Source organism: Neolamprologus brichardi, chromosome 23, assembly GCF_056152115.1.
Source record: "Neolamprologus brichardi isolate AB-2024 chromosome 23, ASM5615211v1, whole genome shotgun sequence".
Taxonomy (NCBI): Eukaryota; Metazoa; Chordata; class Actinopteri; order Cichliformes; family Cichlidae; genus Neolamprologus; species Neolamprologus brichardi.
This window is the reverse complement of record NC_142125.1, coordinates 41,738,906-41,754,913: the sequence shown is the minus strand read 5'-3', so window position 1 is coordinate 41,754,913 and position 16,008 is coordinate 41,738,906. Positions and strand designations below refer to the sequence as shown.

At 43.1% G+C, this 16,008-nt stretch overlaps 2 protein-coding genes across 3 annotated transcripts in view; both read left to right on the top strand.

The window, feature by feature from the left end:
- The first annotated feature begins 4,063 nt into the window (after window positions 1-4,063).
- Window positions 4,064-7,300, top strand: LOC148096495 (uncharacterized). Its single transcript, XM_087835648.1, has 5 exons — window positions 4,064-4,289; window positions 4,654-4,754; window positions 6,710-6,898; window positions 6,966-7,040; window positions 7,157-7,300. The coding sequence occupies exons 1-5, from the start codon at window positions 4,064-4,066 to the stop codon at window positions 7,298-7,300; spliced, it is 735 nt and encodes a 244-aa protein (XP_087691774.1).
- A 4,709-nt stretch (window positions 7,301-12,009) lies between these two features.
- Window positions 12,010-16,008, top strand: part of LOC148096494 (NACHT, LRR and PYD domains-containing protein 12-like) — a 33,929-nt gene continuing 29,930 nt past the window's right edge. For both annotated transcript variants that reach the window (XM_087835651.1, XM_087835652.1), the window contains exons 1-5: window positions 12,010-12,241; window positions 13,403-13,538; window positions 13,867-14,001; window positions 14,320-14,451; window positions 15,669-15,910. In XM_087835651.1, coding sequence (XP_087691777.1) covers window positions 13,429-13,538; window positions 13,867-14,001; window positions 14,320-14,451; window positions 15,669-15,910 — 619 coding nt within the window. In that variant the 5' untranslated portion in view covers window positions 12,010-12,241; window positions 13,403-13,428. The remainder of the gene's footprint in view (window positions 12,242-13,402; window positions 13,539-13,866; window positions 14,002-14,319; window positions 14,452-15,668; window positions 15,911-16,008) is intronic.

Below are 16,008 nucleotides of genomic sequence, written 5' to 3'. Positions count from 1 at the left end.
AGAAATGCAAACCTGTGAGCTGTGTGTGTTGTGCGTCTGCTCGGCCACCTCTCCTCCGGCCATGCTGGAAGCAGCTGTGCGTTTGACAGTTTTATCGACTCGACAATAATCGAACAAATTAAATGTTCAAAAATATCAACTTAAGCACTTCAAAGTCAACAAAAAGCTTAAAACAATTAAATAATATTTCACTGAAAAAACAACAGCTCATAAGAACGATACACAAAATAATACAGAAACAAACAAATCAAACTTATTAACCAGGATCCAATGTTTTTGTCACAAACACTGAATCAGCTGATTCACTCTTTATGTTTCTGAGTTTGTTTTGTGATTATAGTTCTGGTTTCTGTTTCTGTGTCTTCACTGTGTCCCACGTCTCCTTACTTTGGACTCTGTGTTATATTTCCTGTTTTACTTTGACAGTCCTGTGTTACTGTTTCCTGTCTCGTGTGTGTAATTGGTCCCAGCTGTGTTTCCCTCCTGTCTCCCGTTCCCTGATTACTAAACTGCGTCCACGCCGCCGGCGCTCCTCTCCACAGCTGGATTCCAGGATTTCAGAGCATCCAGCTGTGGTGAGTGATGGAAACACTTTCTCTGCTCCCTCAGTAATCAGGACAGTTTATTGAACATCAGAGAACATAAAGGACTGTTTTTCACCTGCCCGTTCTGAACCTGGACATTAAAGACTGCTGGCTTCAAGGACATTAATCCCAGTGTCAGCCAGCCAATAACAGCCTGTGTTTTTCAGCTCTTTAGGAGTCAGAAATGAGAACGACACAGACTGCTAACCTCTCCCTGCAGGAAATAAGCTCCGCCTCTTCCTTTCCTGTATATGAGTGATTTGATTCTGACATGAGACACAACGAGTTTTCTGTTTATTGTGACTTAAAGCGAGCAGCAAAGACACTAAACTGTGTGTTTCCAGCTGAAGCTGCTTTTTGTGTTGCTCCCACAATACTGTCTAAAACAGTCAGTGAGGAAAACTCAGTTTATGCTTCCAAGCTCATTGTGAGAGGGCACATTGTGTTCCTGCAAGTGCTGATTTTGTCTGCATCCCTGAGTTTAGTGAGCTGCCTCCAATGACTTGTGAAACCCAGTGTGTTAAGGCTGCATCTCCCAGATGTTTCCACCTTTCCAGCACAGACGATAAATGTTCCCACAAAGGCTCAGCCAAAGACTGTTTGATTTTCTGAGTGTTGGCCTCAAGAGATTGCTCAGTGAGCACCTGAGTGTTTCTGGGACATCGGACACTAACTGGAACTTCAAGTCTGGTTCTGAAGCTGCACATGCAAAGACTGTTTCTGGTTGTAGAGACCTGGCTGTTCCAGGGATTGTAACCTCCCCAGGGCCTCCCCAGAGGCTGAGCTGCTGACCTCAGCTGACTCTGGAGCCTTGAAGGTAACTAAGTTTGCACTGCTCGGGTGAGCCATCTCAGCTGCAACAGCCTCCACAGAGAGCTCACGCAAGCTTACCCAGCCTGCTGAGGATTTTATGCTGCTGCAGCCCAAAAGGCATCCTGAGCTGGCTGACTGCCACCCACAGCTTCAGCTGCCTCAGCCAGGGGTCTCCACACCTGCTGGCCCTGCATCTGCTCTGACTGGGGGCTCCGGAGAGCCGTGCCAGCCATCCATCTCTGCTGGGGCTCCTGTTTGAGAATGTAGGAGTGTAAACTTCAAATATCTGCTCGGTTTGTCAAGATATCACATATTTGCAAAAATGCTCTGACGTTTTTGGAGACGTCTGTTACCCACCATCTTGATAGCTGACCGGGAGGTCGAGGGTCATTAGAGCCGGCGAGAACAGCGGACTCCCGGCACATCGTTTTTGGACCCCCACGGCCTTTGGCTATTCAGGTTTAAACATGATATATAAGTCTCTTAGATAACGTAAAAATGTTATCGATTGGCTTTTTTCAGTGTTGTTTGTTTGGTTTGGCTGAAGTTACAGTTTTCACACAGCTGAATAAACGTCAAACAGAAAACTGATTAAACAGAAGTGTGAGACGGTCGAGAGTTTACTCCAGTGTCCTGTTATATTTTAGATAGCAAGGAGCAGACGGCTGAGTTTATTAAACTCCACCGAGACAGCGGTGACGCGGATCTGAAGGCCAGACCGTCACAGCCGCTCACTTCCCGCCTACCCGACCTTTGGAGGACCCGGCCCACGTAGACCTTGAAGGCCGGGTCCTCAGGAGGATGCAGCCTGTGAATTTGGACACGCCATGACACATGATGTTCTACAGCTGATGTGTTTAAATGAGCTCTACAGGTGAACAGACTTATTAACGTTAGCAGCATAATAAACTGTCCTGTCACTGAAGGTGTCTGCCCAACAAGGACGTGGTGCTGAATGCATCCAGACCCCTGCTGACTGTCTTTGCAGCTTCGGTCAAAGGTACAGTGTCCACTGTGACCCTGAGAGCAGGATACAGCCAGAGGTGAGTCAGCACACAGCAAATCCAGCATGTCCAAATTAACACTGTCAGATTTGATTTCAACACTTTTAAAGTGTCTATATGGGTCCACACCAGAGAGTGTTAATTTAACTCTTTTTGGAGAGTTGGTATGTTAACTCTGATTTAGTGTTAAACACCAAATCTCTCTGGAGTTGATAATTTAACACTTGGTGTTAAGAGTTTATATATTAACTCTCAAAGAGTATTTTAGTTTAACTACGTAAGAGTTATCTTCTAATTAATTCTAAAAAGCGGGAATTTTCCCGTTCTGAACTTCTAGAAATTTCTTTTGGAAATAAACATTCACTAAAAAGATGCAATGATTTTTGAAAAACATTTATTCTTAACTGTGCACCACAATTTCAAAACATTTTCTGAAAGATGTGACAGTGTACATGTTCTCACTTTCATTAGAATTTCGTTTATCAAAAGGTCTGACATAGGTGAGCTGGTAAATGCAAATAACAGCATTCTCATCACTTATTTCAATAAATACAAAATACAATATGCATGTCCTTCATTCATCACTTTGTGGAACTTCAACGCACTTCTGCTCTCCCCCATATTCCATCTTCACAAGCATATCCTATGTGGAGAGTGAATAAAAATTAGTTGACACTAATTAATGGCACAAATCAATTGCAGCACAGTAAAAAAAAAAGAAATCCTTTTTGAGCCATTACTTGTGTAAAGTATTTTCCCAAAAGACAAGGACACAGACAACAGGTAATACTGAACTAAATGTAAAACCTCAACCTTTTTCATTTTTACCTAAACCCTGTGCACAAAACTCTGGAGGAATCTAAGTGCTAACGTAGAACCCAGTCAGGACGTCTGCTACTGCTGTTTGCTCGTTTTTTATGGGAGATCGTTTTCAGGCTTCAAGTAGCACCATTATACCAACATTTCACATTCTAGACATTGTTTTAAGTGTATTTGACCAAGAAATTTGACTGAAAATTCACATGCAAGCTTTTTTTCAAGGCTGTGGTATTTGCCCGCAAACAATACCTTTCAGCTAGCTAAAACAGAATATTATGCTATCACCGAGCAACATGGCTAATGCCTTTCACACAGCTTTGTCTCAACTCCAAAGAGCCACAGAAGTAAAAGCTAATAACAATAATTGAAACAGTCTTTGAAAACATGACTTACCAAGCATGGCAAACAACTCAAATATGTAGAGCAAAATGTTCTGAAACGGCTTCACTTCAGCTTCGATTGGAGCCGTGCTGGGGGCGGAGTCTGTGAATTTACTCTATTAGTGTCATAGCCCCTGTAGGAGTTCAGAGTTAAGAGGTCAAGAGTTAATGTTTCCATTGTAACACCTCCAGATTTGAAATAGTAACACTCATTTTTAACACTCGATTTTAACTACTATCATTTTACACCTCAGAGTTACATTAAAAGAATGTGACTCTACTTAGAGTAAAATTAACTCTAAGACTACTAACACCAAAACATTTAACACTTTTGAATTTGCTGTGCAGTTACAAACTAAATGCTGCTGACATGAATCAAACTGCTGGATAAGCCACTGGTCATGAAAATGGCAGCTTTCTGTTGCTTTTTGAGATTACTGAGAATATTTGAATTGTGACTCAGATGGCAGATCCAGGCTCTCAGCCTCCAGCTGAAACTTCCAGTCCTCCCCCAGCCAGAAGCTCTGATGCTGGGCTGAGAGACTTTGATCCTTCCCTGGATCCAGAAATCCAGGAGGGAGAAGGAGAACAGGACCTCCTTCCTGATCTGGAGAGGCCTGAGGGAAAGAAAGATGGAGCAGACAGAGCTTTGAACAAATCCAAACCTCCTGAGCTTCACCTCCACAAAGGTGCAGACACTGATGCACAGATTCACATGTGACACCTGCAGCGTCCAGCTTGTGCCGCTGACATTATCTCCACTCTGATACAAGCCTCATTCACTCGCTCACACACGTTCATACAATCACCTTTTCCTCACAGTCACACACATGAATGTAATGAGGGGAACTCGGGTTCACTGTCATTCCTCAGGATACTTTGATATGCAGACTGGAGGGTCTGTGGATGAAACCACCGACTGTCTGAACCACTCTGAAGTGTTCATGATGGACTTCATCCTGATGAACACTACAATACTTGTTAGAGGCCTTTTATATGTAATAATATTCTTTTCCATTAAAGCTCTGAACATTCTCACTCTTTCTTGACCAGGTGTGACAGGTGAAGGACACCGGCGAATAGGAGGACAGAACCTGAGAGCCATTAGTCACATGACTTCAGCTGCTGCTGCCTCACCAACCACTGGCCCCTCGGTGAGTCTAGAGTTCCAGCAGTGACCACAGGAAGTGCACACGTGTGATGTAAAGCTACATGTGGGCCTGTGACGATCAGTCTTCTCACTGTGGTAGACGGGTTTGTGAGTCCCTGTGATGCTGGGAGTGTCCAGGACAGTCGCTCCTGATCGGGTCTCTCATGGAAAGCTGGTCCCAGGAATTCCTGGAAAATTCCTCCACAAAAGAGAACTGGGAACATAAGTGCAGAGTGACAGAGGTGCTCAGCAACCCTGCTGTTATATGGGAATATAACCAGAATAGTCGGCAACCACTTGAGTTAAGTTAGCCAAAGAGATGCGACTCAGACTGACTTCATCATGTTTCAACGTGTCTGCATTGATAAATTCCAGTTATTCACAAATCAGAGAACAATTCCAGTCATTCAGAGACAGATTGTGATTGTTTGGAGGATGTAATCGTTTCCCTTCAGGGAGCGTGTTGGACGCTCAGTGTCCGGGTGATTAGCTGGCTGATGCAACTACTTAGAATCAGTTTGTGAATATGAAGAAAATCAGTGCAGTCACTGGACAAACTCTGATTCTTCCTAGTTTCACTCTTGTTTCAGTCCAGTGTGACTGAGGTGGTAAAAAATGATGGGAGGAGGTGATCTGACTTTTAGCCACACAGCTGTCTGCTAGAGAAAAAGCCTTTGTGCACAACTTTCTTAAAGGCAAACGGCACCATGTTCACTGCAGCTGCAGCAAACGCAGCAAAGAGTGAAAGTTGGACTGAGAATGTTGTGACTGTTTCATGAGAAAGAGCAGGGAAAACAACCATCACACACCCAGACACAGTGCTGGGATTAGAATTAGACTTTAGAGCCAAATGTAGGACAAAAGCTTTAATATGAAAGAGGAAAACCCAACAACAGCCAGAGCATGAAGCTCAAAACTATACCAATCACCAAGAAAGCTGACAGGCCTGTGACACGTCAGAGACGCCGTTCAAATCATAAAGAAGTTGGTTTATTGACAAAATGTAAAAAACCAAAATAATCAAGTCAACCTTCAGTTTAGAGCGAGTTGACCAATCAGGCACAGCAGCAGCTCTAGAATAAGCAACAATTTTCTGTCTTACAAACAACCTTTCATACACACACACACATATGGCTCATATGCTGTTTAAAAAGGGCTCAAAGACCCAACAGATTACACAAAGTATAAAAATACTTTCATTCAGACAACAGTCAGCTGTGCATGAGACAGAGAGCCGACTACAGTTAGTAACATGGACTCACTTTGTTTCAGACACGACACAAAGTAACACAAAGCCACAAAGAGCAGAAACATCAAAAAGGAGGCAGAGCAGCAGCAACTCTCCATGAGCTGTGAGGCTAACAGCCACCCACACTTCCTGTGATGCATAATGAAAACAACATTAACCTGAAGGATGATAACAACAGAAATAAGTCTAAGCTAACGTTACACAGCGCTCACACAGCGCTGACTGTACAGGCCTCACACAGCTACGACCTGCATCCACAACACCTGATTCTACTGAACACAAACAAGTTAATGATATATGAGCAATCCAGGGAAGGCTTCCAGGAACGTGAGGATCCAAAGACAGCTCTACAACAGCATCAGTCAGCAACAATGTTACTAATCACTGACTCTTTCATCCTTTTATACTCAATCAAAAAGTGCTGTGTTCACATTTGTTTCTGCTGAAATCCAGAGACTGAAAATGCGTCTTTTTAAAGTTTGAATAAACTGACTGAACTTCTCACGAGTCCAACCGTGAGGAACACTTCCCCCCATGACACATCACAGGAGAACGTCTCAGTGGAGGGGGGACAGTAGCTCAGTTTAGGCAGTCACACTCAGAATCGATGCCTCCAGTCAGGGTCAAACGTGGTCCTCAGAAACCTGCAGATGTTTGGGCCAAGCTCTCACTGGTCTCTGCGTCTGTAGACTGAGCTGATGTTTCTCCAGGTGTCTGGTAAAAGGACGATGCTGCTGTCCAATGAGGCGAGGAGAGAAGCAGCCAAACAGGCGAGAGCCGTGAAGGAGGAACGGCGGGCAGCTCTGGATGCCCGACATAAATACCTGATGAGCAGGCTGGCAGACGCCGGCAGCCTGGAGGAGGCGGCGGTGGAAGACGCCATGGTCTCTGATGACAGAGTAAGTTCAGAGACGTGATCCTTCCTCAGAGTTGAACCTTTGAGTCATTAATGTCTGATTCTTCCAGTTCAGTCTGATCCATGAATTCTTTGCTGCAAACGGATCCAAGAAGCTGATTTTCTTCTATCAGGATGTCAAACAGGTAACTTTGATCACATTTCAATGACTGACACATGAAGGTCTAACCGCTCTTCATAATCTGCTGTTTGTTGCACCGTACTTTGTATTCATATCTTTTAATATCTGCCTTTCTCCCAGAGTCTGTCCTCCCGTCAGTCTTCCTTTGTGGACGCATCAAACTCAGCTGTGGCTCAGAGGAAACTCTTCCTCACTACGGGGAACTCTGAGGTTGGCTTCAGCTTTTTCTGTTTAGTTAATGTGAGAATCACAGAAAAATGCTGATATGAGTGGAAGGTTCTGCTGGGAAATTGGCAAAGAGCAGATTATTGAACAGGGAGGCAGACAGTTCATTTCAGTGATGCCAGTTTATTAGAAACGAGGACTGTGGGGCTGCTGGAAGTCAGGACGGCCGTTCTCTGGATAAACCTGACAGCTGAGGTGGAGAGCAGGATTTATCCACAGACGGCTTCTTCCAAGCAAATGTCCTGAACACACCTGAGCTGAGGGTTACACAGTGTGTCCTGTGTGATCTCTGGTTTATGGTGGTTGAATCTCACAAATGTGACCATCAGACCTGACGACTTATTTGTGATGTTTTAATTAAAAATATCCTGGGTGAGGTGTTTGGGGCGTGTCCCATGAGGAGGAGTCTCCAGGGCAGACCCAGGACACACTAGAGAGGTTATATCTCTCAGCAGGCCTGGGAATGCCTCAGTATTGTCCTGGATATGCTGGAGGAAGTGGTTGTTTAGGGAGGTCTGGGATTCTCTGCTTAGACTGCTGCACCTGTGACCCGGGACCAGATAAACAGGAAATGGATGTTTGAAATTCAAAGAAATCCTCTTTTAATAATCAGGAAAAAAGACAGCAGGAGATCCATCGCAATTAACAAAACACTTCAAACACATCAATGCATCAACTTTAATCAACTTAATCTGGTTCAAATGAAGGAATCTAACAAAGCACTCACTAAAATGAAACCAGTTAGTTTCCCGAGCTCAACAGGTCGAACACCTGAGTTTGGTTTGCGGTTTTTATTTCTTCTAGATAACTTGGGTTATTTGCACAGGAAGGTTTTTTAAATGTATTTCTTTAGTACGATCTTATATGGGGGTTGATTTTATAGCATAACAGAATAATGTAATAACTCTAATAGAGTATAAAACATTTGCAGAATGAAGTACAAGGTGAAGAAAAGTCAGAACATCCCTGTTTGAAAATACAGTCTCAGAAGGTCAGAGATGGACAAATTCAGCTACAAAAGCCATTTTTTTAAAGCCATAGAGCATATTACAGACGACACAAAGAGCAAACACTGTAAACTTCTAACCACAGACCTCACACAGCTCACACACGTCAGAGTGAAGCTGTCATTTCCTGAAGCTTCCACACAAGAGAACTGGCAACAAGGTCGAGTCCTCGTGGATCACTAGCAGAGAAATCTGGGTGGGTGCCAGACCACATGGACTCGACTCACTTTATTTCATACAAAGGAGCAGACTAATGCTGTCATCCTTAAAGACTAACTAGAAACAAGCAGTGCGCTCGCATCGACTCGATTTGTTTTGCAAGTTTGAAGTGAGATGGTACTTTGGAGTCAGCCTCCCGAGATGATGGCTGGCTGGTTTTTGAAAAAATCTCATATTTATCCAATGAGTAGCAGACTTTCCTGACTTGCAGAGGTCAACGTCCTCCTCAGTCATGCGCCATGAGTGGCACAGATACTATTCATCAAATAACTAACATGGCCTTGATTGTTACTGCAGAGACTTATCTGCGATGTAGCTTTATAACATTTTCATTAGCAATCGTATGATTTGTGTTACAATGACCTTTGTGGACGGGCCTGGACCCCCAGGCCTCGTCCGTGACGCCGACGGTGAGCGCAATGTTTTTGTTTTCTTGCGCTTAAAATAACCTGATCAGCGTTCTGTGGACGGTTTGTTTACATTTCTCACATCTGTGATTGTTCACCCGGGTTGGACACGAGCAGAGAGGGCTTTCAAGATGAAAAAGCCAACGTGAGACTTTAATGGACGACAATTGCAAGTTTTCCAATCAAACCTCCGTCACACCCTTCCTTGACCTCATCACGTTATCCACCTTAGTCAAGGAACAGTGGTTCGGGAAAATATGCATTTGTTTTTTGGACTACTTTAAAACGTATCTCAACTAGTGATGTGCGGATTGATACTGAAATATCGATTCCTCCGATACCCGTCATCGTGTCCGGCCCCTTGGCGTGCACACTCACAACAATGGCTGAGCGTAAACAGAGTCATGTGCAGACGTATTTTACCTCCACGAACAGCTGAGACGTGGTTTGCGATACATGTGGCAAGAATGTGAGGTGTTGTGGTAACACCGCTGACCTGGTCAAACACCTCAGAGTGAATCATATCACAGAATATGACGAGCGTATGTTGAGGCGAACTGAAGAGGAGGAGAGGGACAGGTGCTGCCAGGGCGAGACAGACGTCTCTCACGGAGTCCTTTAATGCTGCAGGCAACGTGCTCAAATAGCCACAACTTCAGGTTTTTCATTTCTATATGATTATTCTGCATTATTAAGTGATAAGAACAAGTAATCTGATGTCCTGTGATCATTATGACGCTATAATTTGAGATAAAATAAAAGATACAGTAAAAAAAACACGTTTTTGTTCAGAGTATTGGTATCAGATCAGTATCGTCGATACCTGAGTTTTACTTGGTATCTGATCGGAAAGGAAATCAGTGGAAATCAAATCCTGCTTCTACAGGTGTCCAGTTCATTCACTCTGACCCCTCCAGATAAGAGTTGCCAGTTCTCACTGTGCTGTAGATCACATGTTCTTGTGTTTGGGGTCATAACGGTTACTTTTGAGGTCTGTGTTATAAAGCAAGTTAATCCTGAATTTAACTGGAGAAGACAAATTCCCACTGCGTGGTGTAGTGCACAGCCAGGCATTATTTACATTAGTTCGTTTGACAAAACCAAAAACCTGAAAGTATTTACTTGGAGTTTGGTTTGATGGAATAAGTGCCAGAATCAGTGAATACAAATGATTCCAATGACGTACATGAAAACTGGTGGAAGGACAAATCCCTCAAGAAAAGCACGACTAGCACATTAAGTTTTTTGTAATCATCATCATCTCTAACACCATGCGCACAATAGTGATTTTGTTACAGAACACTAAGATAGTAAAATCTGGGAAATGATGATATTTCTTTCCAAAACTTCCTGTCTGGAAGACATTAAAGCTGCTGTGCCACCTGCAGCTTCCTTCAATCTATGTTATGTGAATATATCTTTGTTTTTGGTGCTCCTTTTAGGTTTTGCTGCACATCCATTCAAACTCACTCTCTGCCTAGCAAGTCTCATTCCCTCATTTCCTTGGGGTCCAGCTTCACATACGTTGCACTGAGCCTTTTCCTTTGTCACCTCTTTCTGCTACATGCCTAGCCTCCCAGTTTCTTGGTCTATTTTCTTCATTTCGCTAACTACACTTCTTTTTCTTTGTAAATCTCTTCCTTCAAATACTTTCAAAATCACTTTTCTTTTTTCCCTTTCTTCTGTCCAGAGAAGACGTCAAACCCCTTCTTGGCAGTTTATCTCAATAACGCTGTACTATCCCAGCCATCTGGTAAGTCTTCCCTACTACCCAGAGCCTGTTTATACTCCTGCATGTCTCTGCCTTCACTCACTTCCTCTTCTTGATGTCCAAACTCATCCTTCAAACTACCATTTGATGCTGCATAGCTGCATTCTCCCCTGACACCTCCTTGTCTCCTGTCTTTTTGATTTCACCTTCTGCATAATATTTAGTTGCCCTGTGTGCAGCTTCCTCCACTTTCATATATTTCTACAAGTTCATCCCTGTTCTTGAAGTATGTGTGCACCACGGCCATTTCCACTTGGAAAATCTTCCCCACATCTGTCTTTCTAGATCTCTCTCCTAAACACCACACCTACCCAACACCTCATAACCTCTGTTCCCTTCACCTAAATGTCCATTGAAGTCTGTGCCAATCACCACTGTAGTATGTGTCTACCCTCCACCTCTCCATAATATGAGTCCGCCAGCCCTCCCATTGCCAGTCAGAGTCCAAAACATAAACAGCTCAAACGTATTATTTATTTAAAAGAGAGAGAGAGAGAGAGAGAGAGAGAGAGAGAGAGAGAGAGAGAGAGAGAGAGAGAGAGAGAGAGAGAGAGAGAGAGAGAGAGAGAGAGAGAGAGAGAGAGAGAGAGAGAGAGAGAGAGAGAGAGAGAGAGAGAGAGAGAGAGAGAGAGAGAGAGAGAGAGAGAGTTCAGTGATTTGGCACATTATAAGTAAAATTGATTGAAGCACACAATCCCATAGCACAACATCAACATTTATTTATATACAAAAATAAAAATGCTTTTTACAGAAAAGAATTGTAACGTCACAATATTGCATTAAGATGAGCAGACAGATTTTAATCTCAGCATCGTGCACACAGATTTTTCAGGACACTGGAAGAGTTCCTGCCGTGGATTTAGATGTTAGTGTTGTGTGGATGATCCCATTCTGTGATCTTTGTGTTACTAACACTGATGCTTTTACACTTTAGGACCCTCGAGACCTCTGCTGCTCAGCCGTCCTGATCGCTGCCTCCACTTTAACCAGTGCCAGAGGCTGTAACCTCTGATCATTTCACCTGCACCGACAGTAAAACTCTTCTCCAGAACCAAACGTGCCATAAACCCATCACAGCTTCATCATCAGCTCAGTCTCAGCAACATGCAGACGACCGAGCAGCAGAAACTCTGCAGGGAACGTCTGAAGTCTGTTCTTCAGTTTTCCCAGCTCACTGTTTATTGAACATGAGACAGAAAAATAACTTCACCTTTAATGTGAAACTTTTATCGCCTGTGAAATATTTGCAGGAAGTTTTCATGCTGTGATTTAATGTCACAGCCATAAATATCACACAAGGTAAAAACTACAAGTCCCAGCATCCTCTGTGTTTAGGGAGGAGCAGTGAAAGTGAAAGTGTTGATCCTCCGTTCAGAGCAGCAGGAGGAGGAAGGTGGAGCTGAGGCAGGTGAGTGTTAACATGAATATGTTTCTTCTTATGACATAAAATAATTCCACGCTGTTCGTGTCTGTGGGTGAAACGTGAGGCCGGTCGGCTCCTCTGGTTTCCTGTAAGTAGAGAGGAAGTGAGTTTAGCTGAGAGAGCAGGAGGAGAGTGAGAGCTGTGCTGAGGCAGGTGAGTGTTAACACCGCTCTGACATTACTGTGTCTCTGTGGCGGGAACAACAGGCTCCGTCAGTGGAGGCAAAAATAATCAGACTTTGGTTTTTCAAAGGAAACTACTTTATGTTGGGAGAAGCCGCGCGCTCATTGGATAACGGCTTGTCAATCTCAAGTTATTAGCCAATGAGCGCGCAGGTTCACAGTAAGACCCGCCCTTATCACGACGTCTTTTAAAACTAAAATGGCGACAGAAACTCTGTGAGTGGAGTTCAGGCTGACTTTATGAAAGTGCGACGTTTGAGCCACTTCCTGTTCTCAGTCCCGGCGTCCTGATCACCGAGGTTTCTGTTGCTCTGATATCTGATATTGATTATATCGGTAAACAGGCTGTAGGCAAAAACATCAGGTCTGATCTGAAAATCCCTTCAGAAACAAACTTTAAGAGTTTTATTTCCGTGTGAGGCCGCACGCTGATTGGATAACCACCTATCAGTCTCAAGTTATTAGCCAATGAGCGCGCAGATTCACAGTAAGACCTTATCACGTCATTCTTTTAAACTAAAACATCGACAGTAAAACTGTAACGTGTCCTGTGATCTATAAACACTCTGTGATGAATAATCTGAAGTCATTTTGAGCCTGACAGTAGTTTCCTGTCACAGAGCAGAAGCTGCAGGCAGTTTTTGGCACCTTTATATTTAATTTATTCCAAAATAAATCAATAAAGGTAGAAAAGAACTCTCAGTGACATTAAAAATCAATTTTTAAAGACAGATGTGACCAAGTGCAACAAATATAAGATGACATGTTTACAGATATTTGAAGTATTGATCATATGTAGAACACAGAGCAGGTCCAATAACAGAGTCATCCTGCTCACAAACAGCAGTTTGGTTTCATGAGCTCACTTCCTGCAGTGATCCTCAGCTTCTCTCCAAAGGAGCTGTAACATGTGGGCTCCTCACCATGATGATGATCCCAAACACACTGAGTTCCTTCATCCACCTGATCATGTACTTATTAAATAATGTGATGGTTTTGGTGTTTTTTTTAAAGACTTTGAGCCTCTAAAATAACTGGTTTGGACTTTAGGCCAAAGCTCCAACATTAGAAAGCCGTCAGTGTGATGCTTCCAGTACAACAGCACCTCTGAGTGTGTGTGTTTACCTCTCAGACTAACTCCACCCTGACATCAAGAAGATGGAGGAAGAGGACGGAGCAGCATCTGCAGCATCCAGCTGTGTGTCTGTGAGGAGTGACGGGGTTACACAAACACCTCCACCTTACAGTCATGGACCTGCAGCAACAATGTAAGAACACTACTAACTTTATTAGTCATTTCAACAGAACCATGACAGAATCATTGATCTGTGATTGGTTCAAACTGTTTGATCTGAGTTTGATTTTTATTGACTTGTTTTCTTGCTAAGATCTGAACTCTGTAAGTTTAAGTGAAGTCAGTGCAGCAGAATCAGAGAGAAGAGCTGAGAACAAACTGAGTTCATTCAGTGACAGAAAAACTGGCTGATGATTGGCTGACCTGTCAGCGTTATGAAGCAGACACAATATCACAGAGGGATCAGCTGATCATATGGCTGTCAGAGAGAACTGATCAGTTATTGATGTTTGTGTTTGCAGAGGTCAGAGGTCACAGTCTCCAGCATCCAGCTGTGTGTCTGTGAGGAGTGACTGGTCCAAAGGAATACTTCCTCCAGACTTCAGTGATGAACCTGCAGCAACAACGTTCTTCAATCATGGAGCTCAGCTGACCATGTAAGAGAGCTGCTGACTCAGAGTTCAAAGGTTGTTTCTATAAATGTGTTCTACCAGTGACATCATAAATGATTCCTAATGGTGGTCCGGGTACGATAATGCTAGTATTAATCGTAGTAGTAATGCAATCCAAGGTAATGATTTCTTCTCTGTTGCTGTGAACGTCTCTGCAGCCGTCTGTACTCTAATCTGAGACAACTATTACTGACAGAAACCATCACATTATCCAGTTTGTGTGTTTGCAGCTGCTTAAAAGATTTTAAACAGAGATTAATCAGTAATTCATGTCATATGAATGTGATGTGTTTGTGTTTGCAGGGGTCAGAGGTCACAGTCTCCAGCATCCAGCTGTGTGTCTGTGAGGAGTGACTGGTCCAAAGAACTTCTTCCAAACTTCAGTGATGAACCTGCAGCAACAATGTTCTTCAATCATGGAGCTCAGCTGACCATGTAAGAGAGCTGCTGACTCATTTACGGGTGTTTGAAATTCTGTGACCACTTTGTAATTTTAGTTTATATTTTAAAAGTGTTTTTATTTGTAGTTGCCTGTATTTTTATGACACTGTGTGTAACGTGGTGGTTTATGCTGTTTGGGATTGTTTTGGTGTATTTGTGTCAGAACATCAGATAAATGATTTCATCACATTTTAAAAGAAAGTATCAGGATAATAATCTGAACTGAGTCATCAGAAATAGAAAGATGGTCTCAACAGGCCACTGAGCTGATCTCCAAAGAAATGCAGAAGATTGAAGAGTCCGAGGCTGTTTATTTGTCACAGGCATCGTCATACACGTACAACACAGTGAAATGTGCTGAGCTGCTCCTGTGACTGGACAAAACATTAGAAACAATCATTAAATGAAATAATGAAACATTGTGCAGATGTAATGTTAAAGTGCTTTGTGCCACATTAGCACAGCATGTACTGACAGAGCAGTGCAAGCAGAACAAAGCAAATGAGCAAAGTGATGTAAACAGAGTAACTGAACAGAGTGAGCAGAGTAATATCAGCAGTAATGAAGCAGCAGGATCAGTGTAGCAGCGTGTGACGTCATAATGAATCAGACATGATCTGAAATATGACAGTGAGACAAGAACATGATGTAAGGTCCTGTTTAAACCCTGATGGTGATGCTATGAGGGGAGCATGTTCTGATTTAGGACTTGGATGGTCTGAGGATAGAAGCTCCTCTCTGTTTGTATTTTTTCAAAGTTCAAAGTTTCAAAATCATTTCAAAGCTTTTAGTTCTTCTTCTTCACTTCTGTAAAATAATAGAAAGAAAATCAGAACCCAGAAGTTCACTTCCTGATGACTGAACTCTTTCAAAATAAAGCTGAAAGCTCTGAATGTGACACCGCTGCTCCACCACAGTTTTTAGAGGAGGTCAAAGGTCAGTTCAAAGTGATGGATCCCAAACTTCCAGTACATCCAGTGAAGGACATAATCAGCTGTGTGATGAAGGCTTTTACTGTGGAGTTTGTAGGCTGATCACTCTGTGTTTAATAAGACAGGAACAGCAAAGGAAACTTGGATTCTGAACTCAAACACAAGTTTCTCCACTTTGACTTTTCTCTGTGACCATCAGAGCTTCTGCACAGTGTCATCAAATCTGGATGTTTGTCACTGACAGTCAATGATTTTAGTGATAAAGAAATGTGTTCACAGAGGGAGGAAGAGGAAGAGGAGTGGTGTCTGTGAGGAGGAGCAGCTGTCCTGCTGTGCTTTGTGTCAGGACGTCCTGAAGGATCCAGTCTCTACCAGCTGTGGACACTGGTTCTGCAGACAGTGCATCTCCTCATACTGGGACCAGTCTGCTTCATCAGGAGACTGGTCCTGTCCCCAGTGTGGAGAAAGATCCAGAAGCAGAGCTGGACTGCAGACAGCCAGTCAGAGCAGCTGTGTACAAAGTAAGACTGAACATCTGTCTGCTGATGGACTCATTTCTGAAAACTGGACTTCTTGTTGTTGTTCAGACATTGAAGAGTTTTCTTTCTGTTTTTCTTTC